This window comes from Musca vetustissima, unplaced genomic scaffold, assembly GCF_032173495.1.
Source record: "Musca vetustissima isolate MV318-11 ecotype Yass unplaced genomic scaffold, APGP_CSIRO_Mvet_v1 utg571, whole genome shotgun sequence".
Lineage (NCBI taxonomy): Eukaryota > Metazoa > Arthropoda > Insecta > Diptera > Muscidae > Musca > Musca vetustissima.
In genome coordinates, this window is record NW_026880836.1 from 224,946 (window position 1) to 240,387 (window position 15,442).

The 15,442-nt window shown below is 34.3% G+C and overlaps 1 protein-coding gene across 2 annotated transcripts in view; it reads left to right on the plus strand.

Moving 5' to 3' along the window:
- Nucleotides 1-15,442, plus strand: part of LOC133326700 (protein GDAP2 homolog) — a 163,004-nt gene that overhangs the window by 97,111 nt on the left and 50,451 nt on the right. The window contains exons 6-8 of one of the 2 annotated variants that reach the window (XM_061535317.1): nt 24-133; nt 204-449; nt 14,859-14,986. In XM_061535317.1, the coding sequence (XP_061391301.1) occupies nt 24-133; nt 204-449; nt 14,859-14,986 (484 nt within the window). Of the gene's footprint in view, nt 1-23; nt 134-203; nt 450-14,587; nt 14,638-14,858; nt 14,987-15,442 lie in introns of those variants that run through there. The other variant, XM_061535318.1, reaches the window with a different exon arrangement.

The following is a 15,442-nucleotide window of genomic DNA, read 5'->3' on the forward strand; positions in this document are numbered from 1 at the left end:
TGCTCTCCTCTTCTTCTCCACAGAAATGTTTTATGTAAAGCCAAAGAACTGAATTTACGAACAATTGCCGTTTGCAATATTAGCACCAATCAGAAATCTTTTCCAGCTGATTTAGCCGCTCACATTGCTCTAAGTATATATTTGTCACTTGAGTTCCATTCTATCTGAATAGAAAACTAATTTCAACCGCTTTCCTCTTTCAGGAACAATTCGTCGTTTTTTGGATAAATTTACAACACAAGTGGTGATATTCTGTGTTAGTCCCCATGAACGGGGTATCTATGAGGTGCTGGCACCTTTGTATTTTCCTCGTGACAATCTGGAGGAGCGCAGCGCATTGTGGCAACTGCCGAAAGATATTGGCGGTGAATATGGTGAACCACAGCATCCGGATCGTCAGATACGTATAATACGTAATCCACAGCATAGTGTTCTAATGCGTCATCATGGTATGTAAGGAAAAGAGAATGGAAAAAAATTATTGTGAGAGGTGGATAATTGAGATTACAAGAAAATTGAAAGGAGAAACTGTAACTAAAAACATTTCTTAAAAAACCCACCACAAAAAAATTGTCTAAAAAGTCAACCTTTCAGAATGGATATGCCTCCAAAATATTATTTATAAAAGCCACGCTTTCTGTTTGAAAAGGACCCCAAAAATATTGTTGAAAAAATCACGATTTCTGATAAGGAAGAAACCCAAAAACATTCTTTACAAAAATCCACGTTTTCTGTTTGGAATGCCTCCAAAACATTCTTTACAAAAATCCACGCTTTTTGTTTGAAAAGGCTCCCAAAAATATTCTTTAAAAAATTCACGCTTTCAAATCGGAAAGGCTCAAAAAATATTATTTTAAAATTCAAAAATCTTTTAAAAATCCATGCTTATAATTCTGATAGGCCCCTAAAAATATTCATTCAAAACCCCATGAATATAATTCTAACCAGAATGGAAAGTAGTAAACTCGGACTGGGCCGACTATATGATACCCTTCACCAATTTGAGTATATTCACATATGTATCCTAACAGACGTCGCCTTTTCGAAGGAACATTAACAACTTAAAAATCTCAATCAGACACCCATTGATTTTTTGGGTGTACAGTTAACATGAATAAGTCCAAATTATATATGGAAGCTATGTTATATCTATATCTGAACCGATTTCAAGGAATTAACATATATAAATTTATATTATCTTCAGTACGTTGTGTCAATCGGGGAATCTATGGATCTTTAGTGAACCATTTACTTAAAATCGGACGAAAATATATATGGGAGCTAAATCTGAACCGATTTTTCACGAAATTTAACACACATCGTTCTAGACTTAATTCAGTGCGCTATGACAAATTCCGTGCAAATCGAAGGATATATAGGGACATTGGTACACCATTTTCATAAAATCGGACGAAAAAATATATATGGGAGCTCTATCTATATCTGAACCGATTTTCACGAATTTTAACACACATATTTCTAGAAGGATATATAAGGACTTTGGTGCACCATTTACAAAAAATCGGACGAAAATATATGTATATGAGAGCTACATCTAAATCTGATCCGATTTGTACGAAATTTAACACACATCTTTCTAGACTTAATTCAGTACACTGTGCCAAATTTTGTGCAAATCGAAAGATATATAGGGACTTTGGTGCACCAATTACCTTAAATCGGAGGAAAATATCTACGGGAGCTATATCTAAATCTGAACCGATTTCCTCGAAACTTAGCACACATCATTCTAAACATAATTCAGTGCGCTGTGCCAAATTTTGTGCAAATCGAAAGATATATAACGACTTTGGTGCACCATTTACATGAAATCGGACGAAACTATATATGGGAGCTATATCTAAATCTGGACCAATTTTCACGAAACTTGGCAGACATCATTCTAGGCTCAATTCAGTACGTTATGCAAAATTTCGTGCAAATGGAAATATATATAGGGACTTTGGTGCACCATTTACATGAAATCGGACGAAACTATATATGGGAGCTATATCTAAATCTGGACCGATTTTCACGAAACTTGGCAGACATCATTCTAGGCTCAATTTAGTACGTTATGCCAAATTTCGGGCAAATCGAAAGATATATAGGGTCTTTGGGGCACCATTTACATGAAATCGGACTATATATGGGAGCTATATCTATATACTTGGGACATCACTCTAGGCTTATCAATACGTTGTGCCAAATTTCGTGCTAATCGAAAGATATATAGGGACTTCGGGGCATCATTTACATGAAATCGGACGAAACTATATATGGGAGCTATATCTAAATCTGGACCGATTTTCTCGAAACTTGGCAGACATCACTCTAGGCTTAATTCAATACGTTGTGCCAAATTTCGTGCTAATCGAAAGATATATATGGACTTCGGGGCATCATTTACATGAAATCGGACGAAACTATATATGGGAGCTATATAGAAATCTGGACCGATTTTCTCGAAACTTGGCAGACATCTTTTTAGGCTCAATTCAGTACGTTATGCCAAATTTTGCAAATCGAAAGATATATAGCGACATGCACCATTACTGAAACCTAAATGATATACGCTATACCAAATTTCGTGCAAATGGCAAAGATATATAGACCTAAATGATTACGCTGTACCAAACATTAAATCGGTTAAATATATATATGGGAGCTATATCTAAATCTGAACCGATTTTTCCCAATTTCAATAGGGTTCATCCTTGGGCCGAATAAGTGACCTGTGCCAAATTTCATCCAATTCGGATCATAAATGCGACCTGTACTTTGTTTACAATTTAACATGCACAGACAGACAGACGGACGGACGGACGGACATGCATAAATCGACTTAAAAAGTGATTCTATGTATATTCTCAAAAGGAACCATGTGTCTATCTCGTTTCCTTTTGCCTGTTACAAACATATGCACAAAGACATAATACCCTGTACCACAGTGTGGTGAAGGGTATAAATATGCAATAAAAAATTCACGGTTTCTGCTTGGATAGGCTCCAAAAATATTCACATACAAATTCTCGCGGCAATTAGGAAATCTTGTTCACAGTCCATAAGAGAAATTATAATTTTTTCTTAATAGAGGACAGTCCATAAGTGAAATTATTATTTGTTCTTAATAGAGGACCTCTCCACATTACCTTCGTCATTTTTTTTTTTTTTTTTTTTTTTTTTCTTCTTATCGCCGAAATTTAATTCTGAAACCACAATAAATTACTTGCATTTCGATAACAATACAAATCTACAATTGAAATGAAATAATCAACACCTCAGTTATTCGCTACCACTATTTTCAATGTCTCCAAAACGCAATCACCTCTTTTGTCCATATGTCGTCGTCATTTGGCTTTTGATAAGATTACAACTGAACAAAAAAAATCTACAACCAATCATTCCCGGCCGATACGAGAATTTGTTTGGTAAAACAGTTTTTTTATTTAGTTCATTGTTTATATTCTCTACGGCAACGTGTCTTTTTAGCGGGTTTTACGAATTTCTATTTTTTTAATATATAAATAAATTAATCGGCGATTTATCGTTTTTGAATATCGGTGTTTATTTATCTGCAAAAAAATTAAAGCGTGAAGAGAACTGTAAAAGGTGTTATAAGTTCAGAATTATGTACGTAAACAAAAATAAATGTATGTGAAATAACAGATTATGAATCATAGATTTTATGATTAGTGATAAGAAATGTTTTTGATAAAAAAAATAATCCAAAGTACGTAAATGCTCTTTTTTGGAGACAAACAGACTATGAGATGATAATGCCAACGATAAGAAATCAATTTGACAACAAAATTGGATAAATGACTACTTAGTGCCAAGTGGTAATTGAACTAGACAAATGTCTGACAAAATTCGTGCGAACTGGAAACGAATTTGTTATACTTGTTTGGAGAACTTCGATTATTTCTCCGATTTTATTGATATTTTCGTCGGCCGGCCGGTTAATTGGTGTGGCACCCACATATCGAGCTTCTTTTTGAATCCAGCTTTGTGTAAATGGTTTAAAATAGTTTTATGGTCGACATTTAGCTCCTGGGCGATGTTACGACTACTAACATGCCGGTCAACTTCGATCATTTCTCCGATTTTATAGACATTTTCGACGACTCCTATCCTATGGTTTGCGAAGGTCTAAGGAATTACACACAGATTTTATTATTAGCTTTATATAAGAAACTAGCAAAATGCCCGCTACTTCGTATGCGGAAAGGGAATACAAAAAAAAGAAATATTTCATATGCAAGTGTACTATAGTTTTGAATTCCACTTCTATACCTACATCTAATATCATGTTTATTATCATTTAGTACTCTTCATACACATAAACACTATTTTCCGAAATATCGTTCTTATTTCCATTACACTTATTAAAAATAGATCAGAATTCCAATTATATATTTACCAAATCCAAATTTAGCACCATTTAGTAATTTTTATACTCATATATAAGAATTGCTAAAACTACATCAATCCTACACTCTAACAATAATCCTTATTCCACCAAAGTTCAAATTGTACCAACTTTAGTACTTTTTGTACTAATAAGTACAAATTTCCAAAGTAACTCAGTCCTGATTTTAAATAGTAATCGTAAGCCCAAATTTAAAAATTGCAGTTCTGTATGTTCATTAAAAACTAAATTGTACCAGATTTGATATCATTCTGTACTTTTCGTACCCATATTCCAAACCTGCTTTTAAATAGTAATTGTAAGTCCAAATTTAAACTTTTCAGATCTGTATGTTTACCCAAAATCCAAATTGTACCAAATTTAGTGCCGTTTAGTACTTTTCGTACACATAAATACAAATTTCCAAAGGTGTGTCTATAGCTCAATCTTCAACAGTAATCTTAATTCCAAATTTCATTTCATTTTAATTCTCAATTTGAAGACTCCAGCTCTATTCGTCCACCTAAATCCAACTTGCCCAAAATTTAGTACCATTTAGTACTTTTCGTACACATAAGTACGACTTTTAAATGCTACCTCAATCATGTACTCCAATTGGAATCCCAATTCCTATTTTCAGCATTCCATCCCTATACACTCAACTAAATGCAAATAGTACCAAATTTAGTACCATTTTGTACTTTTTATACACATAAGTACGAATTTCATAAACCATTTCCATATATCAACATTACTTCCCAACCTGTATTCTATATAAAATTTCAAGATTCTACTTTCAATATCTATACAATTAGAAATAAACTTAGTAGTGTTTAGTATTTTTAGTACACTTATAGGTCGAATTTTCAAAAACAATTTTGTACATCTTTCTAACTTTCCATCAGTTCGTCCAATACAAAGGGTACCATATTTGGTACATTTTAATACTTTTCGTACACTTCTGGTTCGAATTTCCAAAAACCCAGCCTTATCTCACGCCTACACGCCGTTTCGTCTGGGCGATGATCTGTCAGTCACTCACTTAACACTCTTTACACCCTTCACCACACTGTGGTACAGGGTATTATGTCTTTGTGCATATGTTTGTAACAGGCAAAAGGAAACGAGATAGACACATGGTTCCTTTTGAGAATTGCATAGAATCACTTTCTAAGTCGATTTATGCATGTCCGTCCGTCTGTCTGTCTGTCCATGTTAAATTGTAAACAAAGTACAGGTCGCATTTATGATCCGAATTGGATGAAATTTGGCATAGGTCACTTATTCGGCCCAAGGACGAACCCTATTGAAATTGGGAAAAATCGGTTCAGATTTAGATATAGCTCCCATCAGGGACGGACGCAGGGGGGGCGGCACGGGGGTGATGTCTGCCTTGTTTCGAGAAAATCGGTCCAGATTTAGATATAGCTCCCTTTTATTATAGATTGGTTTTAAGTAATTAACGCACCAAGGAACCAATAGGAACAAAACGTTCTGAAATTAGTATAACCTAACCTGTGACAAGTTTGGTTGAAATCGCTTAATATTTGGATAGAGCTTCCATATATATTTTCGCCCGATTTCAAGTAAATTGGGCATCAAACTCCTCTTGTTAGTCAGATTGGCATCAAATTTTGCACAACGTACAAAATTGAGCATAGAATTACATAGTTGCGTTTTCTAGAAGTACAGACATAGTCCAACGTTTGAAGTCGATTTACATACTTTATGGATAGATCTAGGTAGATTAACATTTAGATAAATATCACATATATTATTTCATCCAATTTCATGTTAATAGTCCTGTTTAATATACGCATAGTGATGAAGGGTATCATACTGGTTTATATATATAGATGTTTCCTTACTGGTTTATATATATAGATGTTTTTATCAAAGAGGTTTGTTGATAACATTTTATAAAATATTGACCATTTGGGTGGGAGGTACCAGAAGGAGTGGACTACTGGGTCACAACTTCGGAATTTAGTTGGTAAAGATAATAAGTTGTACAGGGTTTGGTTGAAATATCATATTCCATTCGCCTGATATTGGATCCGTTTGCATGTTATTAAAAAAATAATTTTATAATAAACCCACCCCCTCGAAAATATTTATAAATTGCATTGATTCCTATTTCAACCGAAAATCCCTGAAAAAAAATCGAAATCGATCATTTTATTCCATAATTTTAAATGACGGATTACATTCTTTTGCATTTACGGAAATATTTCCACATGAAATAATTGTTTTTAAATTGGGTTTCTGATGATACCAATTAATCGGTACAATAATAGTAATGGGCCACAAAATATTTGAGGCAATACAAACCACTGTTTACACCTTTGACAATAAAAGGCGTCTTTGCTATAAAAAATCTGGTTCTTATCATATTTGCTATTCTCAAAACAGTCAATAAAGATTAAATTTGTGTGACTACAGCAACAAGTGATTTGGTAAATAAATATCTTCAGAATTTCTTTTCCCAACATTTGGCATCTCTATAATTGGCATGTGCCTAAAAGTAGGCAACACTTTTCGGTTAGTTGGTGAGTTAAATCATTGTGGTAGATAATTGTATAAACCCAGCAAACAAAATAACTAATATACATATGTTTAATAACAACAAATAATACAAACACTTGTAGACGAGAAAAAATCAAGATGTTCGAATAGAATTATACCAAAAATATATAAATAAAGCTTCCTTGTATTATATATTCTACTATTAATAATTCCACATCGATTTAGAGAGGGTTTTTTTATAATACACTTCATTTTAGAGTATTAATAGATTCTAAATGAGATTTCTAATTTCAATTTGGCATTTCCGATTTTCTGAGAATAAAATAAACCAGCACAGAAGATATACAAGAATGGAAAAATCGTACATAGCCCTAATGCAACAACGGGGTCTATATTTTACTGTTTTGGATGTTCTAATCCATTATAAATGCCAGTTTGGTGCGGTGATCGCTCAATAATCAGTGGGTCATTTCGTGATGACATAATCCGGAAAAATAGTGGTGGTTGATGTAAGAGATATAATTGACGGTAATTTAATTTTCAAGTCTCTGTTAACTGGACACTCTTCAAATTAGTGGAAATTTCACCAAAAGACTGTTTTACTGTTCGGGAAACCTAAATTTTTGCTTTCCGATTCTTCAATAGTTTAATAGTTCTTCTCCCCTAGCTTTAATAAAGGTTAGAAAATTTATTATCGGGTTCATGTTTTAGTTGGCAGATGCAATGGCTATTCCTCGAATAAAAGTATGTCACTCGTACTCTACACCATTTTCCGACCCGCCTAAACATAATTTCATTTCACAATAGTATAAGTTAAAATTTTAAGACAATCTAGCCATGTTCGTCCGCCAGAGTGTAAACTCTCTATCATCCGGAGGAATAAAATTATGATGAAATTTGTAAAAGTCCACTTAAGGTGACCCCCATTCTCGGGGTCAAAAATTGTTTTGATTTAATTCGAATCCACACTAATTCATGAATGTCCCTACAAAATTTCAAGTGAAAATCTCAAGAACTCTTGAAGATATAGCCGATTTATTGTGACAGAATCAAGTGATGGCTAAAAGGCTTCTCAAACTTTAAACGCGTTTTTCTCATTTGTGAATGGCGGGCACGATAACTCAACAACAAATAACCCAATCGATTCCAAACTCTGTGAGTGTATAGCTATTGTATGAACTAGGATAAAGCCAATCGGTGAAGATCTTCCTTATTTTTTAACTTGGTTTTTGGTCAAAAATCGGCGATTTTTCAAAAATATTTTTTTCAAAGGCCCGCCATTTTGTTAATCCTAGTTCATACGAGAGCCAGACATGAACTCTTTCTAACACCGTTGGAATTTTCGGTTTCCGATGTTCCGGTGAGGAGTTATCATGCCCGCCATCAAAAATGAAGACTTTTCTTTAATTACAAAAAACATCAACAAAACCATTTTTCTTCTCTTTTAAATCTTCAATTATATATGTGAAAAGTTACAAACCTTAACAAGCATTGGTATTGATTTACCAGCCCATTGAAAATCTTGAAAAATTAGAATGGGACGGGTTCCCTTAAAAGCAATGACCATTTTGAAATTCCTAGAAGGTAAACATTTTCCCCCGAAAATTGCTAATATTTAGGTTCCTGGTAACTTATTTTTAATTTTTAATGCTGAAAATTGCATATAACGGTATCTCTCAATTTTCGGTATTTTGGTGACTATAAGCAATTTTTTTTTCAACTGAATTGGATGTTAATTGATAATTGGAATTCTCATTAGGTTACAAATCTCCACACCAAAAATTATCAACATTGCTTGATTTTCAAGGTACCCCGATACACCCGAAATTTTGATATATTTGGGAGATATGGAACGTTTTTTGAATCGAATCTTCGTACCTAACAAAAAATGACAAATATTGGTCCAATTTTTAGGGCAGCCCTCGTATAACTAAACCCCAAACATTTCGGTATATTGTAGAGTTTTGGTGCGTTTTTTAACCAAATTGGCTGTAATTTGTTATTATAGATTTTTATTGGGTACAAAATCACCTAACCAAAAATGATCAACATTCGTGTACTTTTTATTATAGGCTCCATTTCAAGCTACCCCGAAATTTGGATACTCTGGATATTTTGGATACGATTTTAACCGAATTGGTTTTTATTAGGTATTTTGGATTATCATTGGGAACTAAATTTCCAAAACAAAAATTATCAAAGAAGGTCTACATTTTAGGGTAGCCCCTATATAAAGGTACTCCCAAAATGTCGGTATTTTTGGTAAGCTATAATTTGGTATTTAGCCAATTTTAAAGGACAGCCTTCACATAACGGTACACATCGCGGCAAAGTACATACTCATAGAAATTACTGATTGTGATTAACGTCCCAAAGTGCATTATATCATGCACACTTACGATCCTATATCATTTCAAATTGTATTTACTGGTCTTATGAAATACACATTATAAATAAAAAGATGTATGTATATAACTTTCTTTTTGCCATCAAATGTTTACCGATGGCATTACCATTTTATAAATCAAAAATAAATCTTCTAATTTCAAAAATAACTACAGCGTAATTGTTTTCGACAAATTATCTAATCTCATATTAGAAATATATGCAACAAATTTTCATATTTTACTACATTTGCACCTAATCGCAGTGGCAGGCCTTTGGCTTCGATGTGCATTTCTACGTGTATTCTGAATGAAAACAACAGAAAAATGCCAACGCCATTTAAGATAAATCCATCAACAAGATAATGCCTAGCTTATCTTTGATAAGAAAAAAAAACGAAAAAATGAAAACAAACTGCCAGAACTCTCTGCCAGCAAACAGCCAGCACAGCATCAAAATTTACAGCTGCTATTGCAATAACGGGCGTCAGTTGAGGATTTCCATTCTAGTTATATTTTTTTTGTTATCAACTCCCTTGATATTTCTTCGTTCAACGTTTTGGGTTTTTGCGTTCTTAATGATTTTTGTGTGTTCTTATCATCGAAAATGTTTTCAGGCACACACATCTCTCTCGGTTGTCTAAACATTTATATATTTATTTTATGTCATAACATGCTATAAATGCGATTTTATAAATATTTATTTTTTTTAATTGTGGTCGACTTGCAAGGATGCTATAGGGATGCTAAAAGTGAGATCCATGGTGATAATTTTTTGGCGAAGTTTTGCACCTCAATGAAAGCCATAAATACCAAATGATGACCAATTCGATTGAAGAATGTGCCCATAATCCCCATGATACTGTTATATGGGGGCTGCCCTAAAAATGGACAAATGTTTAACATTTTTTTAGTATGGAGATTATCTACCCAACTGGCGGTAGTTCTATTTTCGAATCCTTGCTTTACTGGAAAAAATCCTCACAGGAAATAGCACTTTTCATTTGGATATTTTGTTTCCGATTCTTGAATATAGAATCCTAATCCGCTTCTCTCCTGATACATCACCACATTTTTTTAATAATATTCATGACGGTTTTCTATAACATTTTTGATGTTATGCGCTACCCGTTCCTTGTACAAATTTCCAGATCCTACACACAAACAGGAATCCTACAATGTTCCAAAACTACATCCATACCCCAATTCTTATTTTCAAATTTCAGTGTTCCAGCTCTACCGTTTCAACTAAATCCAAATTGTACTAAATTTACTAAATTCTTCGCAATCCAAAATTCACACCCTACGAAATTGTACAAAATTTAGTACTTTTCGTGCCGTTTTAGTACGAAAATCTAGCATTATCTGCACTAAGAGTGACTCTCACCCCAAATTTCGTCTGAGCGTTGATGAATCGTTAAGTCAGTCAACCACTTTACTCCTTTATTTTTATAGATATAATGTTTTTTTGGCTCTATGACACAAATAAAACCAATGAGCGGAGCAGTGCGATACCCTACACAACTACCACGGAACTCTAACTTCTGCGGATTTTTATCTGAGATTATCGACACGACCAAACTTTATGCCCTTTTCACTTGTTACCTTATAAACTTTTCTGTTTATTTTTATACCCTTCACCACACTGTCGTACAGGGTTTTATGTCTTTGTGCATATGTTTGTAACAGGCAAAAATAATCGAGATAGACCCATGGTTCCTTTTGAGAATATGCATAGAATCACTTTCTGAGTCGATTTACGCATGTCCGTCCATGTATTTTTGTGAACAAAGTACAGGTCGCATTTATGATCCGATTTGTATGAAATTTGGCACAGTTCACTTATTTGGCCCAAGGACGAACCCTATTGAAATTGGAGAAAATCGGTTCAGATTTAGATATAGCTCCCATATATAATTTCGTCCGATTTAAGGTAAATGGTGTACCAAAGTCCCTAAATATCATTCGATTTGCACGGAATTTGGTATAGCCTACTGAATAATGTCTAGGATGACGTGTGCTAAATTTCGTGAAAATCGGTTCAGATTTAGATATAGCTCACATATATATTTTCGCCGGATTTTAGGTAAATGGTGCACCAAAGTCCCTGAAAATCATTTGATTTGCACAAATTTTGACATAGCGTTTTGAATTAAGTCTAGAATGACGTGTGCTAAGTTTCGTGAAAATCGGTTCAGATTTAGATATAGCTCCCGTATATATTTTCGCCGGATTTTAGGTAAATGGTGTACCAAAGTCCCTATATATCTTTCGATTTGCACGAATTTTGGTATAGCCTAGAATGACGTGTGCTAAGTTTCGTGGAAATCGGTTCAGATTTAGATAAAGCTACCATATATATTTTCGCCCGATTTTGGGTAAATGGTGCACCAAAGACCCTGAAAATCATTTGATTTGCACGAATTTTGTCATAGCGTATTGAATTATCTCTAGAATGACGTGTGCTAAGTTTCGTGGAAATCGGTTCAGATTTAGATATATCTCCCATATATAATTTCGTCCGATTTAAGGTAAATGGTGTACCAATGTCCCTAAATATCATTCGATTTGCACGAAATTTGGTATAGCCTACTGAATTATGTCTAGAATGATGTGTGCTGAGTTTCGTGAAAATTGGTTCAGATTTAGATATAGGTCCCATATATAGTTTCGCCCGATTTTAGGTAAATGGTGCACCAAAGTCCCTGAAAATCATTTGATTTGCACGACTGTTGGCATATCGTATTGAATTATGTCTAGAATGACGTGTGCTAAGTTTCGTGAAAATCGGTTCAGATTTAGATATTGCTAGTTTCTCCCGATTTTATGTAAATAGTGCACCAAAATCCCTATATACCTTTCGATTTGCACGAATTTTGTTATAGCCTACTGAATAAGGTTAGAATGATGTGTGCTAAGTGTCGATATATCGTAGCTCCCATGTATAATTTCGACTTATTTATGTTAATTGTACACCAAGTAATCAATAGGTGTCTGGTTGAGATTAAATTATAAACAATGCAGCATACCGAATAGCGTGTGACAAGTTTGCTTTAAATCGATTTACACAAATCTGTCCCGCTGTGCGCAAAATACACTAACATTGCCCAAATGAAATGAAATTTAGCATAGGTTCTAGAAAGACATACAAATCACATATATAAATTCGTTCAATTTCATGTTAAAATTCCTTCAAAAAGGCGACGTCTTGTCGGATACATATGTAGAATATACCCAAAGTGGTGAAGGGTATCATATAGTCGGCCCAGTCCGACTTTACTTCTTTCATTACTGTTTTTTTTAATTCTCCGAGAATACTGCTGATGTTTTACCTCGAATACTATTGTAAACCCCTCGTACCCCATTCGAACCCCTTCAATCAGCCGATGTTAATTTCGTCCTTCAAAAGAAGGCACTTCCATTAATATTACTTCTTATATATTCCGGGCTTATGTGTTATTTACACTCTGAAGAAACTTCTTAGTTCCATATTTTGATTTTCAGTGTTATGAGTCTTCAAGATGTTACGAACGGAAAGGCAAACTAATTACTGACTATATTCTATTGAGAAGTGCCTAATAGGTCTCCCGAATAGCATTTTCCCCATTTCTGCGAGATGTGTTTCACTTGATTTTGTTAAACTTCCTGGTAATTATGTTGACAAATGGTATTGTTTTAATAAAAAAAAAAAAAAACAACTGTGTTATACATACGCGCATATCCTTGATCATTATTCCACATTCCATTGCCACTATATGTCAACAATGACTTTGATAAAGGGTTTCCACAATAATTTCTACACAAAAACAAATAACCGGCATATTTAATTATTTGTTTTCTATACAACTGACATGGCATGGCTGGAGGAGAAGGAAGGCGACTAAACGACCAAGCGACCGACTTCCACTAATGATAATTTCTTTTGTTATGCTTTTAACCTTGGAAATGATTTTTGTTGTTGTTGTTGCTGCTATATGGTAGTTTCGCTCTGACAAGGACAAAGGTGGGTGTCCACCATATTCAAAGCAAAAATATGGTTTTGAAGGGGTGATAACAACTGTCAGTCCACCTTGTCCAGTGGTCGAAGACACTTGTTCTGGTTGAGCCACCATGTTTTGTGGCTGTGACAAACATTGCAATGAACCTAATATGCCCTACGCTACTAATAATCATGACTACTAAGTTAGTAGTCACCCCCTCTCTAGATTCCATGGAATGTTGATGGTTGTAGAAATTAAGAGGAGCCGTAGATAAAAAACATTTGTATACAAATTTATGAAATGCCACAGTAAAGAATAACAAGAATAAAACCCATGACAGGCAGGCAGGCTTTTCCGCACAGATGAAGGAGGGAGGCAGGCACACGACGACAACGACTATTGTCGTTATAGTCGATGGTAGTCGTTGTCGCCGCCGCCGCCACCATTGTCTCCAATCCATTTCAAGGCAAGGCACCAAAAGCAAACAAATCACCGGCAACCAGGCAGGCTGAAGCAGCTAACCAAAAAAATAATAACGTTAGCTTCGTCGTTGTTAACTGCAAACGTCAAGATGATGACGGCAGACAATAGCAGCTCCGACGAACCCAACCAACAATCGTAAAGATGATGACAAGCGTCGGTCAGTCAAAACGTATGTTTTTGCTTTTGGTCTGTGTGTGCTCGAAATTCCATGGACGACGACAACAGCAGCAGCAGCAGCGCTTTGCTTCAAATTTCTTTCTCTCAATGGGCCAAAGTGAAAAATTTTAGTGTTTCTGCCGCCATCGCAATACTCCGCACCGCATATCGTAATCGACTAAAGTGATACCACCGACGCGCCTTGAGGCCTGCTGCCATTCTTCGTTTGTTTCGGTTTTTCTGTTATTGTTGTTGTTGTTAACTATTGAAGTGACATTTTTTTTAATTTTCCAAAAATTGCTGCTGATTTTTTGTTTTCCTTTTGTTGTACTTGTGGTTTCATAAAAATTTCTTCCAACACTAAATGCTTGCTTAAATACAAAAGAAAAAAAAACTTGCCTTTAAAGTGAAAATCCTCCAATTAAAAAAAGGAGATAACATAACAACAACATTATCCCCTTGTTAACATAAGGAGACAAGGAAGAAAATCAAGAAAAACGATAAAAAAATCACAAAAGACGTCATCCAAAAAAACAGAAAAGAAAACTTGTATACATCAACTATCGAGGCGCCCAACGTGAAAATTGCTGCTTCACAACACACAAAGAAATTCACCAATTTTTATTCATTCAGTGTTCAAATTCGCAACGTTAACAAAATTACGCCACAATGATTAACAGTTCCTTTCAATTTTCTTGTAAATATCAAAATATCTTCTTTATTAATAATTTTTTTTATAAAAAAAAAACACTTTGCCAAAAAGTGGAAAATTTTCCATCCGCATAACACTCTCAGCTGTTCGCTACGTTTACTAACTGTTCGAAAATTTTCTTTCTTTTTTTGTTTGTTTTGTTTTTTTTCACTCTCCTATTACATCTCTACCGTTATTTTTCGTGCCGTCGACGACCAACCAAACAGCTGACGACGATTCGGATAATTGCCCACACGATTTCGAAGGTGGTGGTTCGGATCTAGAATACGGTTTATCCGATTTTAATGGTTTGCATCTGAACTCGTACAGTGGTGGTATGCAAGCAGAAATACAGGTATGTATATAAACAATTATAAATAATAGTAGTGAACATATAAATACATTCTAATACACATTTATTGTTGTATGTATGGATGTAATAGCTTCATTAGATTAAAATAAATAAAATGTCAAACTTACTATGTTAGGATTACACGAACTTGGTATACCCTTCAGCGGGCATAGATAAAATGAGTAGTTTAAGTCCATTTCAGGTTCATATCACATACATAGCATGTCCTACTAGTAAAGTAAAGTTTACAAAACATATTTCGTTATATATTCTATCATGTTTAAGGGCATATTTTTAAATAGGAATATAATATAAGAAATATGGACTTAAATCACTATTAAAATAAATGTGTCAATTATAGGTCAATATTGAAGCATCAGAACAGCTTTTGGCACAATTAGCTGCCAAAAATTATCTTGTAATTTAGAATAAAAAAATTATATATGGAGAGAAATAACA